Below are 21475 nucleotides of genomic sequence, written 5' to 3' on the forward strand. Positions count from 1 at the left end.
GGGGGCGGGGCCCGCAGCAGGTGAAGCCGGGAGGAGAGGGCACCCGTGCACCCCCAGCTCCGCGAGGGGGCGACCTGGGTCCTCTCGCTTCCTCCCGCCCTTCTCCTCGCCGTCCCCGGATCTCCGGGCTTTCCGCGGTTCCCAGCAGCCAGGGCTGGGGGAACAAAACATCTGGAAGATGGTGTGAGGTGATGGAGGCAGCTGGAAGCTCAGAGGCCGGGGTTCCCGGGAGGGGCTGACTCCGAGGGCGGGAAGTCTGTTCTAGGCTGATATGGGGCCAGGATGTCTAAGTATTCTGGGGAGGGATGGTGCTGAGCTGGGTGGGACAACGGGGTCTCCTCCATAGTAATGAGCCGAGGTACGGGTTGGGGAGTGCAGTACGGAACGTTTGAGCCCCAGATGTTTCTTCTGGCTTTGCAGCAGGACGCTGGGGGCTGGGTCTCAGATACGAATTGGGGGGTTGAAGAAGGATCTGAGGTTGATCATTAGCCAGAATCTCAATGTCTGGATCTTTGGGGAAGGTCTGAGTGAAACTGCAGTTCATGGTTCAGAAAAAGTGGAAATAGAGTAGGTTTGTATTTTAGAGAAACTGGAAGATGATAGAAGACCCAGAATTAAGGCACGATCCTGCAGAGATGACCTGGGTGGGGTGGGGGTGGCATCTCTGGGACTTAACTGCAGGCCATTCGCTACAAAGGAGAGCGTGGACTGATGAGGTGGAAGGGAGGTTGGAGGGTAGGACAGAAAGTAAGAGCTGGTGGGCCTTCAGGACACCTGGATTAAGAGCCAGTGGGGGGATAGGGCTGGAGGCGGGCAACTGGCACCCCACCTCGAGTCTGCGAGGTGCCTCGGGAAGATGCAGCTGCTGCAGCTAGGACCTGTCTGTACCTGCCTTGAGAGGGAGGGTGGCAGGCGGATTTCCCAGAATGCTGAGCAGCCAGCTTCCGGCCAACCCTAGCCAGAGGGAAAGGGGGTGTGACTGGGAACTGGAACTTTTGGGATTCAGAGAGCTGAGGCAGGGAGGAAGAGACCAGCGGAAAGATGGTGAGATTGGAATCCTGGGAGTTTAGTCAAGGAAAGGGATTTTGGGTTCTGGAGGGAATTTGGGATTAGGTGGCCAACTAAGAAGCAGTAAGTCTGGGTTCCTATTTCTGGGCCCCAGCAATTTTTGCCCTCACCAAATGATCTAGTTGAGAGAAAAGATCTGTTTCTGAAAGTGCCAAGGCACTCCAGCTCAAGGGCTCAAGGGCTGGGTGCCAACGCAGGTCCTGTTCTGATCCAGAGGCTGAAATACCTCAGGAAACTATGACCTTACTGCCCATGTCTGGCCTCAGGGGAGGCTGTGGGGTCTCTGGGGCCATCAGAAGTCCTCTTGCTGTTGGTCGGACCTGCCATCACTCATGCTGTTTGACTCCTGTACCATAAACCCTGCTTCTCCTTGGACCCTGCTTCTTCTCTTCCAGAATTTTCTCTCCTGGGTGGGCTCAGACTAATCAAGGGCCAGCTGACCAGCGATGCGTCCCTAGCCCTCAGCCCTTGTCTACCCCGCTAGAATTTTTCCAGGGACTCTGAGTTAAGGAGGTCTCAGAAGAGGGGTTTCTTAGCTTACTAGGAGGAGGCAGCTGACTGGAGGGCGGGGTGACCTTGCCGGAAGCTGGGGGGGGAGCAAGTGGGGTGAATTCATTATTGATGAGCCCTGCACCCTGAGCTACTAATGAGCCCAGGCTGGCTGCTCTAATTGATGTCAAGAAATTTGAGACCCTCGGATCGTCTTCCCGCCTGCCAGCTGCCTTTTCCAAGCCCCCTCCCCCACCCCACACCCCCAGCTGCTCTCTACTCTCTTCACTCTCTTCCCCCCTCATTTTCATCTCCATCAACACAGACAAGGAAAGGGTTCAGGCTTTCTAGCCCCCTACTCCCATGTTCCTCTAGATCAGTCCAGTCTCAAGGTGGGAGGCACACTTGTGCTGCAGAGTTGGGAGATTTGGAAGAGGAAATCCAGCCCAGAAGCTCAAGGGCAGAGAGCCTGGTACTAGACTACATTTGCGGCATTTCTGAGCCCAAGGAATTCCTTCCTTGAATTGTGCATCCAGGGGAGAGATTTTGTGGCTCTCAAAGCACAGGCACCACGCACTGACACACCCATACACCAGCTTAGTACTCACAGCCCACTTCCTTTCCTCATTTCCTCCTCACAGCAGTGATAGAAATTTCAGATTTGGCCCCTGGAGCTTGGCTGCTGCCACCCCACCCATTTCCCGAGAGGGGGCTCCTCTCAATGGAGATACAGCATGGGGTTTTCCTCCCTTAGGCCTTCCAGGGCCCTATATCGTGGTCACCACCCCTGGAAATCCTGGGCGACGGCCTCATGTCTCTTCCTCCTCTTCTTCCCTCTGCACTGATGGGGTCTGGGAAGACATCCCTAGGTAGAGAATTCAGACTCAGAAGGCGCAGTGTGAGGGTGGTCCAGATGTGGCCTCCCAGGAGAAATAATTGGAAGTGATGCAGGCACTGCTAGGTAGGAGCCTGAACCATAGCCCTGGTGTCAGGTGAAGCGGTGGACCTCACACTCTCCTTCCCCAAAGTCCCATAAGTTTGTGGGTATGCTGCCCTCTGGTGGCGATTTTCTGCTCTAACCTGACATGGACATCTTTGCCTCCAAACAACCCCATTCTTCTCTTGCCGCAGCAGAGATCCGGACAGGCCCTGGGGAAAGGGGGCGGGGATGGGATGGGCCAGGGTTCTCGTGTTTCCAGAATTTCCTTTCAACGAGAACTCTGTGACATGGTTAAGAACCGGCTTGCACAGTCAGACGCGACTAAGTTTGATTTGTTCTGGGACACACTGTGTGACCTTGGGCAAGTTATATAAACTTTGGGCCTCAGTTTCTCCTTGTGAAAATGGGGTTAATAGTAACTACGTCACAGGACTGTTAGAAATCAAACAAAATAACGTATGTAAATTAAACACCACCCCTGCCACCAGCACACAACAGCAATTAAAACAATAGAAAAACCCCAACTGGCAGCCCTTTAACTTAGGTCTATGGCTTTTCTCTCATTTAATTACTCTTGATTTAAGGAAGCCTGGGTGTCTTGCACCATCCTCCCCACCTTCAGCTCGGAGCCACCCCCAGCATTCTAACTTTATCTTCAAGCACCTTCCATCATCTCTTTGACCTTGGAGAAGTTGGGGAGTGGTCCTTACGCCTGAAATCCAGGGTAAGGAAGCCAAGAGACAGGCATCTCCTTCTGAATATTGAGAGCCAGGATGCGTCTGGAAAGAGTGGGGTGGGACACAAATTGCAGCTCTGGTCAGGGGGCACTGGGTTGGGTTTATTGCACTTGCAACAGAGTTTAAATAATTCCGGGAATCCGGAGCTGAGGGGGGAGGGGGAGGGGTGGGCAGGAGAGGAGAGGCAGCGTCAGTGCAGCTGGCAGCAGAACCCAAGCCCTGCAGGCCCACTACTCCCCTTTCCTGGGAGGAATGACCTGGGCCTGCAGACTGAGGTTCCAGATCTGTTGCCAGCACGGTCTTGTCAGGGCCCTTGGCAACTCCTGACTTCTCCCAAGTCAGGGCTGATGTGGCCTGCAGGCCCAGGTCTGGAGCAGGACCCACATGTCCTGGATCTGCTTGGATCAGGTTATCAATGTCTGAGTCTGGATTCCAGATCAACTCTGAGCCCCAGACTGGATCTGGTTCCATTCGAGTTCTGATTCCCCCTGGAGCTGAGTTCTGGTCCAGCATCCACCTTTGTCTGGGTTCTGTCCTGAGCTGATCCTGGGGAAACATCCATGGTTAGTGTTTTCTTGGCCCACCAGGGTGGGGCTGCTGCAGCTGCCAGGTCTCACTCCCCTGGTCCCAGGTTCTTAGCTGCGGCTTCCGGTGGATCTTCCACAAGGCTGACAATATATCCTTGCAGGCTGGAGCTGGACCGGAAAGCCTGATGGCAAGTTTGGTGCAGGGAACTGTAACTGGATTCCCTGGTTATGGTTCCAAATTGTTTTCAGAAACTCTCCAAAATGCAAAGGCTGAAGAAAGGCTGGGGCCTCTGTCCCTGGGTCTGAGCCCTCTATCCACGAGAGGGCTTGTAAACGAGGGTCCTTCACAGTGCACGGGGGGGAGGGATCCCCAGCTTCTTACCCCCCTCCCTGGCTCTGGCCCTTCAAGTATGTCTCTGGGCTAGGGAGAGGAGCTTCTCCCTGGCCCTCAGCACCTTCAGGAAGTGCCCAGTCCTCTCCCATCAGCAGACTGAGGGTGGAGGGACTGGATCTTCAGGATTGGGAGTCTGTGATCAGGACGACTCAGGCATCGGAGGTGGCTGGAGGCTTCAGCTGAGCTTTTTCCATGGCAGTGCCATATGGGAGGGAGCGTTTGAAGAATCCAAGCTGATAAGGGGGGAAAAGAAGGGAGAGTTTCAGTACTACCATTTCTCCTCAGCTCTTATCTCAAGAAGAAGCAAAGAGGGAGCTAGTGCTCCCCATCCCCTCATCCAGTAAAAGCGGCTTCTGAGTTCAGTCTAACACTGTTTCTCCCAGAGGTCCGGTGAAACAGGAGGGCTAAAGCTAGGAGTGATTTAATAAGGGGAATCTTTAAGCAGTGCTTTGATGACCCTAGTTAAGCCAGGAGGGGAAAGTAGTTTGAACTCAAGTGCGAAGTCTGATTGCCTAGTAGTGGTTGCCTGTTGAGGCTTCTAGGCCACTTCTAAAATATGATCAATTGGCTAGGGATTTGGCTCAGTGGTTCTGCCGCCTGCTTTGCAAGCGTAAGGGCCTGAGTTCCTAGTACCCAAAAAAAAAAAAAAAAAAAAAAAAAAAAAAAAAAAAAAAAAAAAAAAAAAAAATCTAAAAAAAAAGATCAATTAATTCTAGGCAACAGAGACATGACAGGGGACATCACAATTCCCAACTTGAAAGTATACTACAAAGCCACTGTGATTAAAAAAAAAACCCAGCATGGTACTGGCAAAGAAACAGACCCAAGGATCAGTGGAATAGATTAGAAGATGTAGAAACAACTCCAGACACACTCAGCCACCTCATCTTTGACACAGGGAAGATAGCCTCTGCAATAAATGGTGTTGGAAAAACTGGATTTCAACCTGCCAAAGATTAAAACTAGACCCCTATCTTTCACCATGCACTAAACTAAAATCCAAGTGGATTACAGATCTAAATATTAAAACAGAAACGCTAAACTTGCTGGAAGATAAGTTAGGTAGAACTCTTGAAGACACTGCCATAGGAAAAGACTTTATGAACAAATCCTCAGTAGCATGGGAACTAGCACAAAGAATAAAAAACTGGGATCTCATCTTTTTTTTTAATCTCACCATATTAAAAAGCTTCTGCAGTGCAAGAGAAACCATCAACAGAACTAAGAGACAACTTACAATGTGGGAAAAACTTTTTACCAGCTGTTCCTCAGACAAAGCTCTAGTACCTAGAATATATGAAGAACTCAAAAAAATCAGACCACCCAAATATAAAGACCTGATTCAAAGATGGGCATCTGATATGAACAGACATTTCTCAGATAAACAAATAAAGCAGCAAATAAGTATATGATAAAATGTTCAACATCAGTGGTCATTCGAGAGATGCAGATGAAAACAGCACTGAGATTCCACATCACCCCAGAAAGAATGGCTGCTATCAAGAAATCAACCAATAAAGCTGGGCATGGTGGCTCACACCTGTAATCCCAGCACTCAGGAGGCTGAGGGTAGAGGATCACTGTGAGTTTGAGACCAGCCTGGGCTACATAGTGAGTTCAGGTCAGTCTCAACTACATAGTGAGACCCTGTCTCAAAAAAAAAAAAAAAGAAAAAAGAAACCAACCAATAGGGCCGGGGATTTAGCTCAGAGGTTCTGCTGCCTGCCTTGCAAGCGCAAGGACCTGAGTTCGATCCCCAGTACCAAAAACAAAAAGAAATCAACCAATAACAAATGCTGGCAGGGCTGTGGGGAGATAGGAATCCTTCTCCATTGCTGGTGGGAGTGCAGACTGGTGCAACCACTGTGGAAGTCAATACGGAGACACCTCAGACAACTAGGATTAGAGGTTCCATTTGACCCGAGCACACAGCTGGGAGACTGACCCTGAGGGGGATACTTGGGATTATGCTACGTTAAGGGCACAGTGTGATGAGAGGGTGGCCAAGTCACGGGCAGGATGCAGCTGACCTTGTAGAGGACGTAGATGAGCAGACCTAGGAGCAGGAGGCCAAAAAGGATGGCTAGGATTATAATCCACAGAGGGACACCATTGCTGCCTTCTGCCTTGGTCCACTGCACAGATGTGGCCACCTGCAAAGCAAATCAAGACAGGGCGTGAGAATCCAGAAATTCTTCCTACTGACACATGGGGCCTACCTGCCGCTGGATCTAGACTCACCTCCCACTTCTCGTTCTGAGCTAATAGCACTCTGAACTTAAAGACACAAGTTCCTGAAGTGTACAACATCATCTCTTACTTTTGAGCTTTCCTGTCCGGTATTACCTTTCCCCAGAATCTTTCTTTGCTGCCTGGTTAGCCTGAGTAGTTCCTTGAGGTCTCGGAGTACACTTCCCTTTTTCCAGTAAGCTTTTTCTGACCCCACAAGACTAGGTTCAGGGGTTCCTAGAATGTTTCCACAGACACCCTGGCACTTGTCACACTGGACTCACATTGCCTTCGAGGTTGTGAGTACCATTCCTTACCACTATCTGCAGCACTCGCGCAGTTCCTGAACGTAGTAAATGCTCAGTAAAGAGCTGTTACAACAGCAAGGCCAGCTCCCACCATGCTACAGGTCTCAGCACTCTTGAGCCCTGTCTCCTTGTCCCAGACCTCTGGCCTTGGACTTACCTGAAGTTTCTTTTGGGGCAGCTGCCGGGGCAGGATTCGGTAGGGCATCTTTAGGGCTTTGTACTCAGCTTCACACTGCAGGCTGAATGGCTGCTGCTCTTTCTGTGGGTGGGGAAGGGAAGTCAAGGCAGACCCTCTTGAGATTGAGAGGACAAATGGCTTCCCTATGGTCTGGTTTAGACTGTGATCTTTCCCAATTTTTTGTTTTTGTACTGGGTATTGAACTCAAGACCTTGAGCTTGTGAGGCAGGCACGGCACCACTGAGCTAAATCCCCGCCCTCCCTTTTTTGTTTGTGTGTGTTTTTTTTTTTTTTTTTTTGGTACTGGAGATCAAACTCAGGACCTTGCACTTGCAAGGCAGGTGGAGGTACCACTGAGCTAAATCCCCAGCCCCCCTTTTTTGAGATAGAGTCTTGCAATGTAGCCCAGGGTGGCCCTGCACTCACTGTCATCCTCCTGCCTCAGCCTCCTGAGTACTGGGATTACAGGCTTGTGCTACCGTACCTGGCATCTTTCCCTATTTTGGACTCAGTCTCTCCTGATGTTTCTTTTCTTTTTTGGTACTAGGTATTGAACTCAGCACCTTGTGCTTTTGAGGCAGGTGGTGGAACCACTGAGCTAAATCCCCGGTCCTCTCCTGATGTTTCATTTCTTTTATCTTCTTTTCTTTTCTTTTTTTTTGGTACCGGGAATTGAATTCAGGACCTTGTGCTTACCAGGCAGACACTGTGCCACTGAGCTAAATCTCCAACCCACCTGATGTTTCTTATATGAGATAATAAATATGAAACTGAATAATTGTAACTAAAGAATGTATAACCAGACGATTACATTTAATAAAAACAATTTTTTTTGCATGAATGAGTTAATACCAAGGAGAATACCTGGCCATAATGTGTGCTCTATAAATGACTCCTCTTTACTACTGCTACAACTGCTTGCTTGGACACTGGACCCATCTCCTCACGGTTCTACATTCTTTGCCTACTGGTCTCCTTTTCTGAATGGGCTGGGAAAGGGAAGCAGTTACTCCAACTGTGGCCACAAGGTGGCGCCAAAGACACACAACCCGTCTAGAAAAGTCAAGGGAGGTGGCCTAGGGAAAGGGCAGAGTGGTCTAGGGAGGTCCTGGGGTCAGGGGTCAGGGCTGAGGTAAGGTTTCCTCACCTGCAGGAAGGTCTTGGCCCAGACTCGGAAATGCAGCTGCAGACTCAGGCTCTGTTGCCGAGGCAGGGGCCCAAGCTCACAGTGCAGCCTGAAACACTCAGCTTCCGGGCATTTCTGAAAAGAAAGAGGTGGCTTGAACCTGGAGTTCTGCCCTTCTGGTGCTTCTGGAAGCCCAAACAAGTACTCGGCACTAGGGCCCAGACCTCATTCCCAGTGTGAAAGCTTACCAGCTCCTGTGGCCTGGAGGAGGCAGGGCTCCGGCCTGGGGCGTCTCGTCTCCGCAGGTGGTGTGGGGACTCCTCAGGATCCAACTGGAAAAGGAAAGAGAACCAAAGAGAACCGTAGCTGTCTCTACCCATTGCATCACCCAAGTCAGCCTGTACCTGGGTCCACAGCAGCTACAACCTGTCTTTTTATAGATCTGCCCAACCCGCTACCTCTGTGCAAGGCACCACACAAGCTCAGCGCTGAAACGGTTTGTGGAATTTGCATGGAGATGCGTCCCTGCTCCTGCTGCAGGGCCCTTGTACTGGTTGTGCTTTGTCTGGAATACTCTTCGTTGCATCTCACTGCTAGCTTCATCCTGGCTTTCAGGCCCGAGTTTAATCACTATCTCTTCCAGAAGTTTTCCGAGTCGCCACTTAGCCCCATAGTCTCCAGTTACAGCAACACGCTATGCCCTTTCACTGCTTTTCAGCATCTGTAATTTTGCTTTCCTTTTACTTTTTCTTGTCTGTCACCTTCCACTGAGTGCAAGCTCCACGAAAATGGGGACTTGGTCAGTTCTGTTTGGTGTGATTTTTCCTGAGCCTAACAGTGTTCAGTTCATAGACTCACTCAATGAGGTGCTTACGAGTAAGTCCACTGGGAAACGGGTACTAGGGCCCAGAGGAAAAGGTCTGAAGGCTTCCTGGAGGAGGTGGCATAGATCTGGGCCCCAAGCAACAGGGAAGGATAGTTTGGGCAGAACGGCAGACATACAGTGGGTGAGATTTCTTTTCTTCCAGGACTTAGAGGCATCTGTGTCCTCCGACCCCTTCCAGTGGCCTTGTCCCCGCTACAGGCGCATCCCCAGTGCCTCTTATAGGCTTCCTGAGCCTTTCCGGCCCCTCAGCCCTGGGCCTCTGAACCTGCCCCACGCCATGTCCAGGCTCCTCACCTCCAGGCCCTGCAGGTTGGGGGTGTAGTTGGTGGTGCAGTTGCTGAGTCCCGTAACCCTGGTCACGTAGAGGAGCTGATGACCTTCCCAAGTCTGGGGACAGCTGATGTCCAACACACCCTGGCTGATGGTGCTGGGGCCATGGTTGATGAGCTGAGGGGCAAGAGCACAGTCAGTGTGAGAAGGAAGGCGGTGCTGCCTCACCGAGTCCCTGGTCACCATGGCCCCAGTGTATCCTGCTGTAGGGCCCCTGACTTAGACAAATCCTCTTCAGCTGACACGTTTGGATTCAGCTCCATCCTTCCTTTCTGAGCCACCCAACTGGCCTGTCTCTCCTCTGGCTTCTGTCTCAGACCCTGCACATCGCCACCCCTCCCTCCTCCTTCCTCAGTCTCCCTCTGTCATCCACACCAGCTCCTCTTTCCATCATTCCTCTGGCCTGTCCCTCCTCTCCCTCTCCTCAGCCTGCCTCGCGGCTCTCCTTACCTCGTAGACGTGGTGGACAGCAGGGCCCACATCCCGCTCTGTCTGAGGTTGGTTTTGGGGATGCCAGTCACTGACTGGGAAGATCACAGCCTCTGGCTTGGAGACGCTAAGTAGGGGGAGTGGTTAGAACCTCGTATGTACCCTTCCTCAGAAGCCTGCCCCCCACCAGGCCCCATTCTGCCTGGGCACTGACCCATTCAGGGAAACCTGGGCCTGAGCCTCCACGGAGAGCCGGAAGGAGACCACATCGCTCTGCGAGTTGTTGAGATTCTTGCTGTGGGATGGAGGCAAGACTGAGGTGGTGCTAGAGCCCAGCCTTTGAGGATTTCCCCGGCACCAGGTTGGACCAGCTGCCTCATCCGCCCTCTCTGCCCCAGCTCAGCAACTTCCATTCCCTACCTGAGGATCTGGAAGTCAAACTGGATGGTTTCCTTTGTGTCCTGGAGATGCCGGACAGTGAACCGAAGGCCACCCCAGAGCTGTGGGGCAGAAAGCGGGAGAGGAGGCTGTTACCAAGCATTTGCCTCACACTCCAACTTCAGCCTCCTCCTCTACGCCACGGCTGTGCTCGGGACTGGCCGGTCACTGTCTGAGGTCCTTTTTCTCCAGCCCGCACCCCCTTCCGTCCCAGACTTACGCTGGCTCCTGCCTTCATGGGGTTGCCCAGGTCACACACCAGCAGGCTCTGGTTCACAGTAAAATAGTCACAGCTCAGGCTGGAGAAGTTCTGGAGGCGGGTGGTGGGGGACACAGTCAGGTTTGGTGCCCCTCCAGGGCCTGTCCTCCCAGGCCCTACTTCAGAGTCCCCTCTCACCCCTGGGTTTCTGACAAGTCCTATGTACTCAGCCTCCAGAGGGGCTGTGACGCGCAGCTCAGCCTCGTAGGCACCGCCCTCACCCACGTTCTGGGCATGGAAAGTCAAGTTCAGGGAGTCCTTGTTACCCAGGTACACGCGGTTCTGGTCCCTGGAGGAGGTATATAGGGTAAGGGATAGGATACTGGGGGAATAATCCTCAGATCAGGACAATGACCCATTAATAAACCAACGGTAGTAACAGACATCATTAACTGAGTTCCCGCGCTATGGCAGGCACTAGCTAGATACTTTATTTAGATTACTGCATCTAATCCTTCTAAAAGTCAGAGAAATCAATGCTATTATTCTAACTATATAAAGAAGCTTCCAGGGGTGGTAGCATATGCTTGTCTGCAATCCCAGTACTCAGGAGGCTGAGGCAGGAGGACTGCTGGGAGTTTAAGGCCAGCCTGAACTACATGGTGAGACCCCATCTCAGAAAACCAAAAATAGAAAAATTAAAGAAGCTGAAGGATGAAGCTCAGAGTTCAGTGACTTCTCGAAGCCACTCAGCTAGCCTGTTCCTGTTCTACTCTTTTGTGTCCCAGGTGCAACCTGGACCTCCCTGCGTGGTCAGCCTCACTTACCCAAACACTTCCAGCTGAAGGTCTGGCACACAGATATTGTCTTCTCCACAGTCCAGCAAGATCTGAGCCTGGGGAGCAGGGCACCCTTGAGAGGGGGCTTTCTACCATTCCAGGGCTGTAGCATCCCCTCTCCAGGGCCCTGCCCCCAGATGCCCAGGCCTGTCCTTACCTTGTCCTCTATTCGGCTCTTGCTCTGATAATGCAGAACTGGCCGGAGGCCATGGCTGTCCGTGGGGGCTTCGGGGTCCAAGGAGAAGTTGAGGGCGATGTGAATTGGGGAGAGTTTGTCTCGAAATTCTGACTCGTTCTGGGGCCAGGGAAGAGAGTTCACAGGGTCAGGGGACTCCGGGGCCTTGATGGCACTGTTAGCCTCATATTTCTTTTCTACTCGGGTCCCTGTTCTAGCGGTTCAAGGGTTCTGACAGCCTGGCCTGCAGCCACTTTTCTCATCCAAAGAATCTCTCAATGCCTCTCCCTTCAGAGAGGCCCACAGTTTCTTTGCAGTGACTCAAGAGTGAAGGAGGCCTCTGGCTATATATACCCCACCTCAGGGCCATACCCGGAGGTAGATCTTCATCTCTCTGCACTCCTCCCGAGCTCCGTTCTGGATGAGCAGCGTCTCAGACAGGGTTGCCTGTTTGGAGGCCAGGAACAGGGCTCGCCGGATCCCTCCCTTTTGCTTCTGCCAGTCCAGCTGGAGCTCTACCGTGAAACCTACAGCCAGGAACAAAGAAGCTAGGAGAATCTGTCTCTACTTTCTAATCTATGCAGAGGTCCCCAGCCCCTCCATCCCATCCTTCAGAGAGCCAGGCAGGCTTCCTCACCAATGGAATTAGGTACGTGTTTCCCAGAAGCATTGAGGCAGAAGCTAAGGTTGATGCTGGAGAAAGACCAAAAGAAAAGCCAGGTTGTTGCTGAATGTCACCAGAACAGGTGTCCCGTCCTACCTACCTCTCTCGGACTGACCCAGACGAGGACACCACCATTTGTGCCCTTCCTAGGGCAGACTTGGCTTCCCTGCCCACTCCCGGGCACAGATCTCTACAAGTTCCAGGGTCCCGCCTCACCAGGCCACAGGATTCCCCTCCAAGCTGCAGCTGCGTTCCTCTGGGTTGAACATGGCAGGGAAGATTGTGAGTGAGGCGCTGGCAGACACAATGGGGCGACCCCTGCCAAACATGATGTGGAGCAAATGGAATTAAGACTCCTCTAAAACGTGCGCACAAGAACCTCATGCTCAAGGCTCATGACACGGGTGCACTCTGCACTGATTTTCCCAACCTTAGTTCAAAGAGAAATTCCCTATGTCCCCAGGCTGCTTCAGGGCCCCCTTACAATTCATACCTGTACACAACAGCCTTGTCCACACCAAAGGACCCCACAATCAGATCTGCAAGAAGTCAAGAAACCGTCCCTTAACACGCAAACCCCATGGCAGGACCTTTTCTTCCTAATTGCCTGTTACTGCGTATTGCTCCGGGAGGGCCGAAGAAAGGGGACACCGCCATCTGGCGGCCTCATCCTAGAATCGCACCCAGAAGCTTAGGAAAGGTAAAAACAAGGGGTAGAGGTCTACGACCGGGAATTTTAAGGTGAAAAGGGCAGAACTCACCGGGATATCCGTTGCTATCCAAGTCTTGGCCTCCTCGAAGGGCTGAGCCAAAGAAGTCTGGGGTGTGGCCCACTGCCCACAGGGACTGCAGAACCTGGGAAGGCTTAGAGCCCAGCCCACCCGGGCCCCCAGGGAACACAAACACTACTCCCTGTTGGGTCTCCCCACCAAAGGGAGCCCCAATGGCCACATCTGCAAGACATACACAGTACGCATCAGTCAGTAAGCCGGGAACCCAGGGGTCCAGATTACTATTCCAGACCCCAGGATCCCCCCTGCTTTTTTTTTTTTGTTTTTTGAGACAGGGTCTCACTCAGTTGAGTCTGACCTGGAACTCACTATGTAGCCCAGGCTGGTCTCGAACTCCCAGCGATAGGATCCTATTTATCAATCCCCATTTTCTAATCTTTTCCAATTTTAGTATATGTGCTGCTGAAGTGAGCACTACATTTTTCTACTTTTTTTTCCCTGGTACCAGGGATTGAACTCAGGACCCTCAACTTGTAAGGCAGGCGTGGTGCCACTGAGCTAAATCCTTGGTGTCACTAACCTTTTCAAAGCCTAAAACCAGACTTTGCTATTAAAGTTCACGCCTCTCCTTGGAAAGTCCTGGAGCTTTAGTTGACAGACTCCTCTCCTTAAATCCCTTTGGATCCAGCCTCCAATTCATCCTCAGCTCCCTGAGCCCAGGGTGCTTACCGTTGTAGCCATCTTGGTCCAGGTCTCCCAGTGGGGTCAAGGAGCTGCCAAATCGGCCAAACTCATCACGGCCAGTGAGAGTAAAGGTGGGTGTCGGGCCCATGCCAGCCTGGTCTTGCAGGTAGACATAGACTCTGCCCACCTCCTGAGGCCGCCCATCCGCTGTCCGCTCCATGAGCAGGGGTGCTCCCACCAGCAGGTCATCCAGCCTGGTGCGGAAGGACAGATGTCTTGCTACCATCTTCCAAATTCTAGTACCGGAAATCACAGGTATCTTGGACCCTCACGCTCCTCCCACCCAAATTAGGAGACTTGAAGTCTGTCTTTAGCTCTCAGCTCTCTCCTTGTCTCCCAAAAGGGGAATGCAACTATGAGTGAGAATCCAGAGAAAAAGCCCTGGAATGCACCCTGCTTGCCTTCCATCCACACCCTCTCCCCTCCTGAATCGGGAGGTTTGACAGTGTGTCCCTCCTGCTACTCACTCACCCATCCCCGTTGATGTCAATGGCGGCCACTGCATAGCCGAAGTAGGAGGCCATCTGCGGAGGAGGAGACAAAGGGCATACTGGTCAGAGCAAGGTGGAGAGGGTCTCGAAGGAGGATCAAGAGGGACCCTGAGGGGCAGTTCAGAGGCTCTGCGGAGGGTGGGAAATTTGATGTTACTGAATTAAGGCTGGAGCACGGCCGGTGGAGGGCCAAACTGGAGCGTGGCTAGGGAGTCCTCACCTGTTCCCCTGAGAAGTTGTAGAGGGATCGGATGTCTGAGCCATTGAGGATGGTGACCTGGGGGTAAGGAGAGAAGCCCGCAGCTGAAGGACAAATGGATGCAGGATCTCTGGGAGCAGGCCTTCTTCAGACACGCGGCCCGCCTGTCCCTCACCCTCCCTTCCGTGAGCTTTGCTCTCCCATTCCCATTTCTAGGCTGGGCGGTGCCATCCACGACGCTTCGCTTCTCTAGCTTTCTTCACGTCGCTTATCAGCCACTGACAGATTTCACCTTGATCGGTTTGCTGCACGTCTCTGTCCACAGGAACAGAAGGTCCCCTGGGACAGGAGCTTGGTTTTGCTCCTTGCTTTTTCCCCAGAGCCTAAAGTAGCGCCCAGCAAGCAAATTACCCGACACTCAGCCCAGTGCACAGTGGGGCCTCAAGCTTAACACGTGCAAAACCTAAGCCGTTCCTCATTCTCGTCCCCCCGAGCCGTAGGCACACTCAGGCCTTCCCACGTCCCCCTTGGCGACTGGCCCCACCAGGCCCGAGTCTCTGGCTCCTGCTCTCTTCCCCACTCTCGCTGCTGTGACTCCAGGGAGCCCTGGTCAGGGATGCTAGATGGCCTCTCTTCCTGCCTCCACAGCTCCGCCCAGTGCAGCAAGACCGACTGCTCCACAGTGGGCAAGGGTGGTTGCCTCCGGCCTGGACACCCTAATGGTTTCCGCAGTGGCTGCCAGGCCTCCGCCTCTTGGCTGGGTCTCCAAGGTGCTAACGCAGCTGTTTTTGCTTGATCTTCCCTTACTCTCATTATCCTTTTTATCAACCCACGAAGCTGCTAAAGTAGCCTAACATTTCTTTCCTTTCATGCTGCTGCCCGGGATGCCCTCGTGTATCTCCAGAGAGAGCGGCCACTCCTTCCTCTAAAATGCTGCATCACCTGGTCTGCTAATCACGGTGCAGAAAGAACGCTGACTCGGGAATAAGAGAGAGCTGGTTTTAAATCTCCATCCAGCCACTTGCTAAGTGAGCCCTAAACTGTCATCTGCGTAAAATGTGAATGATAACATCCAGACTTATGCAGGGCGTGGTGGCGCACACCTGTAATCCCAGCACTCGGGAGGCTGAGGCAGGAGGATCTCTGTGAGTTCCAGACCAGCCTGGGCTACATAGTGAGTTCCAGGTCAGTCTCAACTACATAGTGAGAACCTGTCTCAAAAAATAAAACAAAACAAAACAAAAAAAATCCAGACTTGTGAAAAATCACATGCCTGCCACAGGTAGGGCTCACAGGTCGTGGTTCCACCTGAGATGAGGACTGTGTGTCTTATCTTGCATACTTGAATAGCAGTGTTTTTTTTTTGATGGGGGGAGACCGGGGATCGAACTCAGGTCCTTGCACTTGCAAGGCAGGTGGCAGAACCACTGAGCTAAATCCCAGGCCCCGATTAGCAGAAAAAAATGGGGCGTGAAGTCTTTTTCATGTTCCTATCTTCTACCTCACCTCCATACATGCTGTTAATTGAAGAAATGCCTGTGGTACTCTTATCTGTAGGGCACTTGTCATGGTCTAATAATAACGGCCACCCATGGCACACCGCCTAACAACTCCCTAAGTATTTTCACATGCATTATCTCACACTACCATTACCAGAGCCTCACGAGGTCAGGACTATTATTATCCCATTAGACGTATAGAGAAGAAAGAGGCTTAGCAAGGTCAAGCAGGAAGCAGGGTATGAATAGAGAACAGAAGACTGATCCAGACTAAGTGCCAGAGAACTGGAACTGAATTCTGACTCCAAAGCCCAAGTTCTGATCCACTTTGGGAGACCTCCAAAACTGCCATGTATGGGTTTTTGTGCTCAGCGAGGGGAGGTGAGTGAGGGGTTAGGCTGGGTCTTACGTAGCCATAGGTGAGGTTCCCTTTGGGCACACCAGCGACAAAGTCTGCAAAAAGAAGAGAGAGTGGTGAGGAAGGGCAACAGCGAGATGGTGAGTGTCCAGGTTCTGCTTTTTCTGTTTCGGGGTTGCTGTGAAACAGGCTCTCACTACGTAGTTCACCATGACCTCAAACCATGCAGCCCAGGCTGGTGATGAGCCTCCCGCCTCAGCTAGGGTTACGGGCAGACGCCACCACGCCCGGCTGAGCTTCTTCCCTTGTATCCCCCCGGCTCTGGGGACACTCACCTTCTGAATCATCACCACTGAATTCACCCACAGCCACAGAGTATCCTGGAGGACGGAGGGGATGGGAGATGTCAGCTTTCCTGCTTCGGGGCCCCTCCGTCCGGGTCCCCCCACCCACCATGGGCCTTCACTGTCAGCCTGCATTTGACAAGCATGGTGCCCAGTTGGAAGAAGGGACACAAGGACAAGTTGGGACAGGGGCTCTGGAGCTCTGCCCGGCTGTTCCCGCTCCTCCCGCCCCCTCACCCATGTAGCTGTCATCGTAGATGGAGCTGGCCTGGCGAGTCTGCAGCTGCCCCTGGACCAGGTTGATCAGGTACTCGGGGTAGTAGGAGCGCGCAATCTGCTCCTGAGTGGCGGACAGGATCTGGCCTGGGGAGGGGGAGCAGTGGGGATGGATGCAGGGGAGGCGGCAGAGAGGGATCTGGGTGGATTTCAGAAGTCTGGTTCAAGAAGGGAAGAGGGTAGATGGATCAGGATGCGAGTCTCAAAGGAGGAGAACCAGGAGAGGCAAGGAGGCAGAGGAGGGAAGGACTGGCTGGTCAAAGCCAGCAGTGCGGAAGGAAGGCTGTGCTAGGGCAGAGAAGGCAGGGGCTTACCTTGCCAGAAGTAGCTCCCTGGGCCACCCAGGACCACGCGGCCGGTCTGTGGGGGAGGAAAGAGTGAGCCAAACATCTGGTCCTGACCCCACCCCACCCATCACCCACTGTCCCTTCCTCCTGGTCACGCTCACCTTGGTGATCTCAGCACTGAACCCGCCTTGGCAGTAACCCTGCCCTGCTGCAGAGCCGAAGTCTGTGAGGGGAGAAGATGGGGAGCGTGAGCCCTGCCCAGATGGGGTGAGCAGAAAAGCGGAGCGGATGCAGTAAGGCTGATGTGCACGGGGGCCGTGGGTAGCAGTCCAGGGCAATAGGAGACGCTCCCATGGGAAAGGTGGGATGGCTGCCCGTCCTCCCTCGCGCCTACCTGAGCGGCAAGGTGCATACTCCAAGATGCGGGTGAAGTTGCCGGTGGAGAGGTAGCAAGTACCCACGGGGTCGCTCATTGGTGGCTCCTTCTCTGTGCGCCAGCTGTACAGCGGAGCACATGCCTGGGAGGGCCCAGAGGAGGCGCTTCAGGTGCGCTTCCCATAAGGCCTTTCCTCCCTCCTCCAGACCTGGCCGCTAGGCCCCTCACCCCTAGACCCTCATAGCACAGCCCCTGGCCGCTCACCAAGATGGAGGAGCCATGGGCTCGGATTGTGGCCCCGAACCACTGCAAGGACTTGTATTCCATGGGTTCCTGTCCCTCTGTGCTGTATAATGAGGACTCCAGGATCCGGGAGCCTTGGGGAGAGGAGAAGGGGGTCCTGTTAGGCCTTGGCAGCTGGCTTTAGAGCGGCCCCCACTTTAGTCTAAGGATGCCCAGCACTCCTAAATCCCTGGGCCCCGAGTCCCACGGGTGAGGGGAGTGGGAAAGGACCTCCATCTGCTGGGGAGCCAGATTCAGGCCTCTCCTGGACACATACGGAACCTGAGGTTTCTAGAGTTCCTCCCTCGGTCCCCCTCTGTTTCCCGACCCAGCCGGGACAGGATTTTGGCAGTGGACCGAGGCAAGAGCAAGGTGGGAAGTACGGCTGTTTTCCAAGACAGTGACTCCAGCTGCACTTTTCTGTCTGTATCAGATTGTGACTCTAATGTATCATCTTGTTCCACATACTTTCTTCCTCTCCCTTGCTACACAGTTCAGGCTGATCTTGAACTTACTATGTAGTCCAGGTTGACCTTAGAGTTGTGATGATCCTTCCGCCTCAGTCTCCAGAGTGCTGGGATTGCAGGTGTGCACCACTACTCCCGCCTCCCGTATACTTTCTTGATCTTTGTCTCTCTCTCTTTCTGTCTAAGCCTCCCCTCTGCCTTCTATATAAATACCTTTCTTATTCCTGATTTGGATTCTCATTTGTTTTTCAGGCTTTCTAAAATCAGTTTGTTTCGGGGATGGGCACGTAGTAGTTCAGTGGTACAGCAAGTCTGTCATGTTTTTTGTTTGTTTGTTTGTTTTTGGTACCGGGGATCAAACTCGTGTCCTTACGCTTGCAAGGCAGGCTACCGAACCGCTGAGCTAAATCCCCGGCCAAGGCTGTCATGTTTTATGATTCTTTTTTTTCCAGTATGGGGATTAAGCCTAAACGTAGGGTCTTTGCACTGAACTATATCCTCCCGCCTTTCTTTTTATTTTGAGGCACGATCTCACTAGGTTGCCCAGGCTGGGCTTGAACTTGTGATCCTCCTGCCTCAGGCTCCCAGGGTGCTGGGGTCATAGGTATGTGCCACCCTGCCCAGCTATGTTTCATGATTTTTTTTTCTCCTCTTTTTACCACTACCTGGGGTTGAACCCAGAGCCTTTGCAGTGAGCTACATCCCAGCCCTTTCTTCTTATTGGTACATTTCAGATATACATAATGATCACATTCATCATAGGGAATTTGTGCCTGTCCATGATTATATCCTGCTTCTTTTTCTGGGAGCGGGTACCAGGGATCAAACTCAGGGCCTTGTGCTTACAAGGCAGGCACAGTGCCACTGAGCCAAATCCCTGGCCCTGTCCTGCTGCTTTTTTCCCCCATTCCTCTCCCCTTCTCACAACTCCTCTCCTCTTTTTATGTTCTTCTCTCCTTTCCCCAGAAATGGATTCAGGACCTTACACACGCTAGGTGAGCCCTCTACTGCTTTGGGTTCTCCTCTGGTCCTCTCACTGCCTTTATCTCTGGAGACAGCCTGCATTCATACCCTTGCTCTGCTATTTACTAGCTAAGTGACCTTGGCAAGCGATCTCACCCCTCTCGCCTCACTTGTAAGGTAGCTGTTGAAAGGATCAAGTGAGCTGAGGTATGTGCAGTCCTCACACCGATACTGGCACAGAGCGAGTGCTCTTGACCGGAGCCGCCAGTCTGAGGCTCCCTGCTGTATCTCTCTCTGCACCTTGGGACTTCCAGCTCCTTCAGGACGTGGCTGAATCACCTTCTAGCTGGCAGCAGCGGTACTGTACAGTGCCTGGGGTGCACTATTACACGATGCTTAGTTAAAGGAACTGAGTAGTCTGTGAGACTTTCCTCTGTCTTTGTCTGTGTTGCAGCCCTGGCCTCCCAGAGTTGTGGGTGATTCAGTGGAAATGAGAGCCACATGTTTCTGAATCATGCCCGCCCTCCTTGGGCTGGGCTGGGAACAGAGTAAGTGCCACGCGGAGCCACTGGTTGGAGCTGCCCGATGTGGGCGGCCCCTGGCCCCGGGCCCCACCCCCAGCTGCGGTCCCACCACACTCCCTGGCCCTCCCAGGGAGCACTCCACAGCCTACCTTTGCTGTCAAATCCGATGGGCGTGCACTGGCCGGGGCTGGCGCTCCAGGGACAGAAGTAGACAGCACCACCCTGCACCACTCCCGGCTGACTGGTGTTGGCCTTCGGCGCTCCCACCAGCACGCTGACCCTGAGGACGGCGGGGAGAGGCGCTTTAGAGTGGCTCCTAGCTCTGGGTCGGTTTCTCTAGGCAAGAGGGCTCAGGCTTCTGGGCCAGGCTGTACAGGGGTGGGAGAGATGCCCTCCCGGATTGTATTTTTATCTCAGAAGATGCCACAGCTGCCAGAGGCCCTGCTGGGGTCAGGTGGTCCCCATGTGCCGCTGTCACTAACCTAACCCGCCCCTCTCACCACTCTCTCTCCTCTCCTACCTTCCCCTGTTTCTACGGAGAAGAACCAGAGTCAGTTCCTGGAAGGGAAAGAGAGACCAAAGGGGCCAGAGCCCAGCGTCTCCATCTCCTCTGCCTACCTGCCAGCATTATAGGCAAAGCCTCGCTGAGTACGGTGTGCTCAGCATGCACAAGGCTCTGGGTTTTGGGTTGGATCACTAACACCAGAGGCAAAGGAGAAACATAATAATCAAGTGGAATATGTAGCCTATGATAGGAAAATAGGAAATTCAATCAGAAACTTGTGTTTTTTTTTTTTTAAAGAAAGGTCTTGCTATGCAGTTCCGGCTGGCCTTAATGTTACTATGTGGCCCAGGCTGGCCTTGAACTCAGTGGTCTTCCTGCCTCAGCCTCGAGTGCTGAGTGCAAGATTATAGGAACACTTCACCATACCCAGCTTCTTGGGCGGCTGGGGCAAGAGGACTGCAAGTTCAAGCCCAGTCTGGGCAATTTAATAAGACCTCCATCTCAAAATAAATAAAAGAGCTGGAAGACATAGCTCAGTGGTAAAGCACTCCTGGGTTTCAGTCCCAGTACCACACACACCACAAAAAGTGGGGGTGCAGTTTAGATACATAGTCCCTGGAACCTCAGACTTCTCTGGAGTTTCAGGGTCCTGTCATCTACCCTGTACCCTCCCATCCCAAGCCAAATCCTTTGCCTGAGCCAAGATCCAGGCCTGGCTGCTCAGCTATGGGGTGTGTAGGAGGAAAATGTGAGTCTTGGAAATCAGACAGGAGAAGTGACGGACAGAGAAGCTGGAGGGCGCGTGAAAACACAGATTCCCTGGGCTGGAGCTTGCCCGCACCCTGGGGCCTTGCTGTGGTCCTCACCTTCCTGGATAGGTAGGTCCCTGGCTCAGCTCTTGAACCCCGTTCCCATACACCGGCCCAGAAGACTGAATTCAAATCCTGTTCTACTGAGGCCCTCTTTCTAGAGAGTAGCTCAGTTCCCTCCTCAGGGACGTCTGCTTCTGATGGAGTCCTGTGTTGTGGGAGTCGTAGCTGAGATGTGGGACCATTTTCTTGACTTCAGTGCTGGCTCTCCACTCCTGGGCCCTTGGAGGCGTCCACGCAGCCCTCAGCTCTCTTGCGTTCTCCTCCAGGGTCTCCTGTGAAGACTCCATCTGGCGGCTTGGGTAACTTGCCCTGACCAGTGTCCCTGACAGCATCGGCTTCTGCTTTCCTCCTGTGTCTGCCTCTGGTACGAATCTTCAGTCTCTCTGGTTTCTTGGTGTAGAGTTTTAGGTTCTTTTTTTCTGTCTTGACCTTGGACATTAGGTTTCCCTATTGGATTCTGTTCCCTTTTAGCTTTCAACATTTCCAATACCCACCCTTCCCTGATCCTGGTGCATCTTCCTCAGCCTTTCTCACTAGAAAAGAAGGCCAAGAGTGTGATGGTAGTGGTCATAAAGGCTGGGGTATCTTCCAAGAGGAATAG

General features: G+C 52.9%; 2 protein-coding genes across 2 annotated transcripts; both read right to left on the bottom strand.

The window, feature by feature from the left end:
* Nucleotides 1–3050: 3050 nt before the first annotated feature.
* On the bottom strand, nt 3051–15234 carry Itga5 (integrin subunit alpha 5). The gene is made up of 21 exons (XM_019205281.2): nt 14143–15234; nt 13903–13955; nt 13417–13625; nt 12718–12909; nt 12450–12495; nt 12173–12274; nt 11930–11985; nt 11665–11819; nt 11275–11412; nt 11106–11173; nt 10477–10627; nt 10300–10389; nt 10062–10141; nt 9856–9936; nt 9663–9768; nt 9177–9329; nt 8245–8328; nt 8018–8131; nt 6850–6951; nt 6186–6308; nt 3051–4388 (listed from the first exon to the last, which is right to left on the bottom strand). Exons 2-21 carry the CDS (start codon nt 13953–13955, stop codon nt 4305–4307), a joined length of 2187 nt encoding a protein of 728 aa, XP_019060826.1. The 5' UTR covers nt 14143–15234; the 3' UTR covers nt 3051–4304.
* Nucleotides 15235–15317: 83 nt separating this feature from the next.
* LOC109117585 (integrin alpha-5-like) lies at nt 15318–21161 on the bottom strand. Its single transcript, XM_019205265.1, has 9 exons — nt 20956–21161; nt 19647–19777; nt 17526–17638; nt 17280–17403; nt 17047–17108; nt 16913–16958; nt 16560–16685; nt 16314–16358; nt 15318–16073 (listed from the first exon to the last, which is right to left on the bottom strand). The coding sequence occupies exons 1-9, from the start codon at nt 21159–21161 to the stop codon at nt 15844–15846; spliced, it is 1083 nt and encodes a 360-aa protein (XP_019060810.1). The 3' UTR covers nt 15318–15843.
* Between the last annotated feature and the right edge of the window lie 314 nt (nt 21162–21475).

The sequence above is a fragment of the Fukomys damarensis genome, unplaced genomic scaffold, assembly GCF_012274545.1.
Source record: "Fukomys damarensis isolate Sample0158 unplaced genomic scaffold, DMR_v1.0_HiC HiC_scaffold_15, whole genome shotgun sequence".
Lineage (NCBI taxonomy): Eukaryota > Metazoa > Chordata > Mammalia > Rodentia > Bathyergidae > Fukomys > Fukomys damarensis.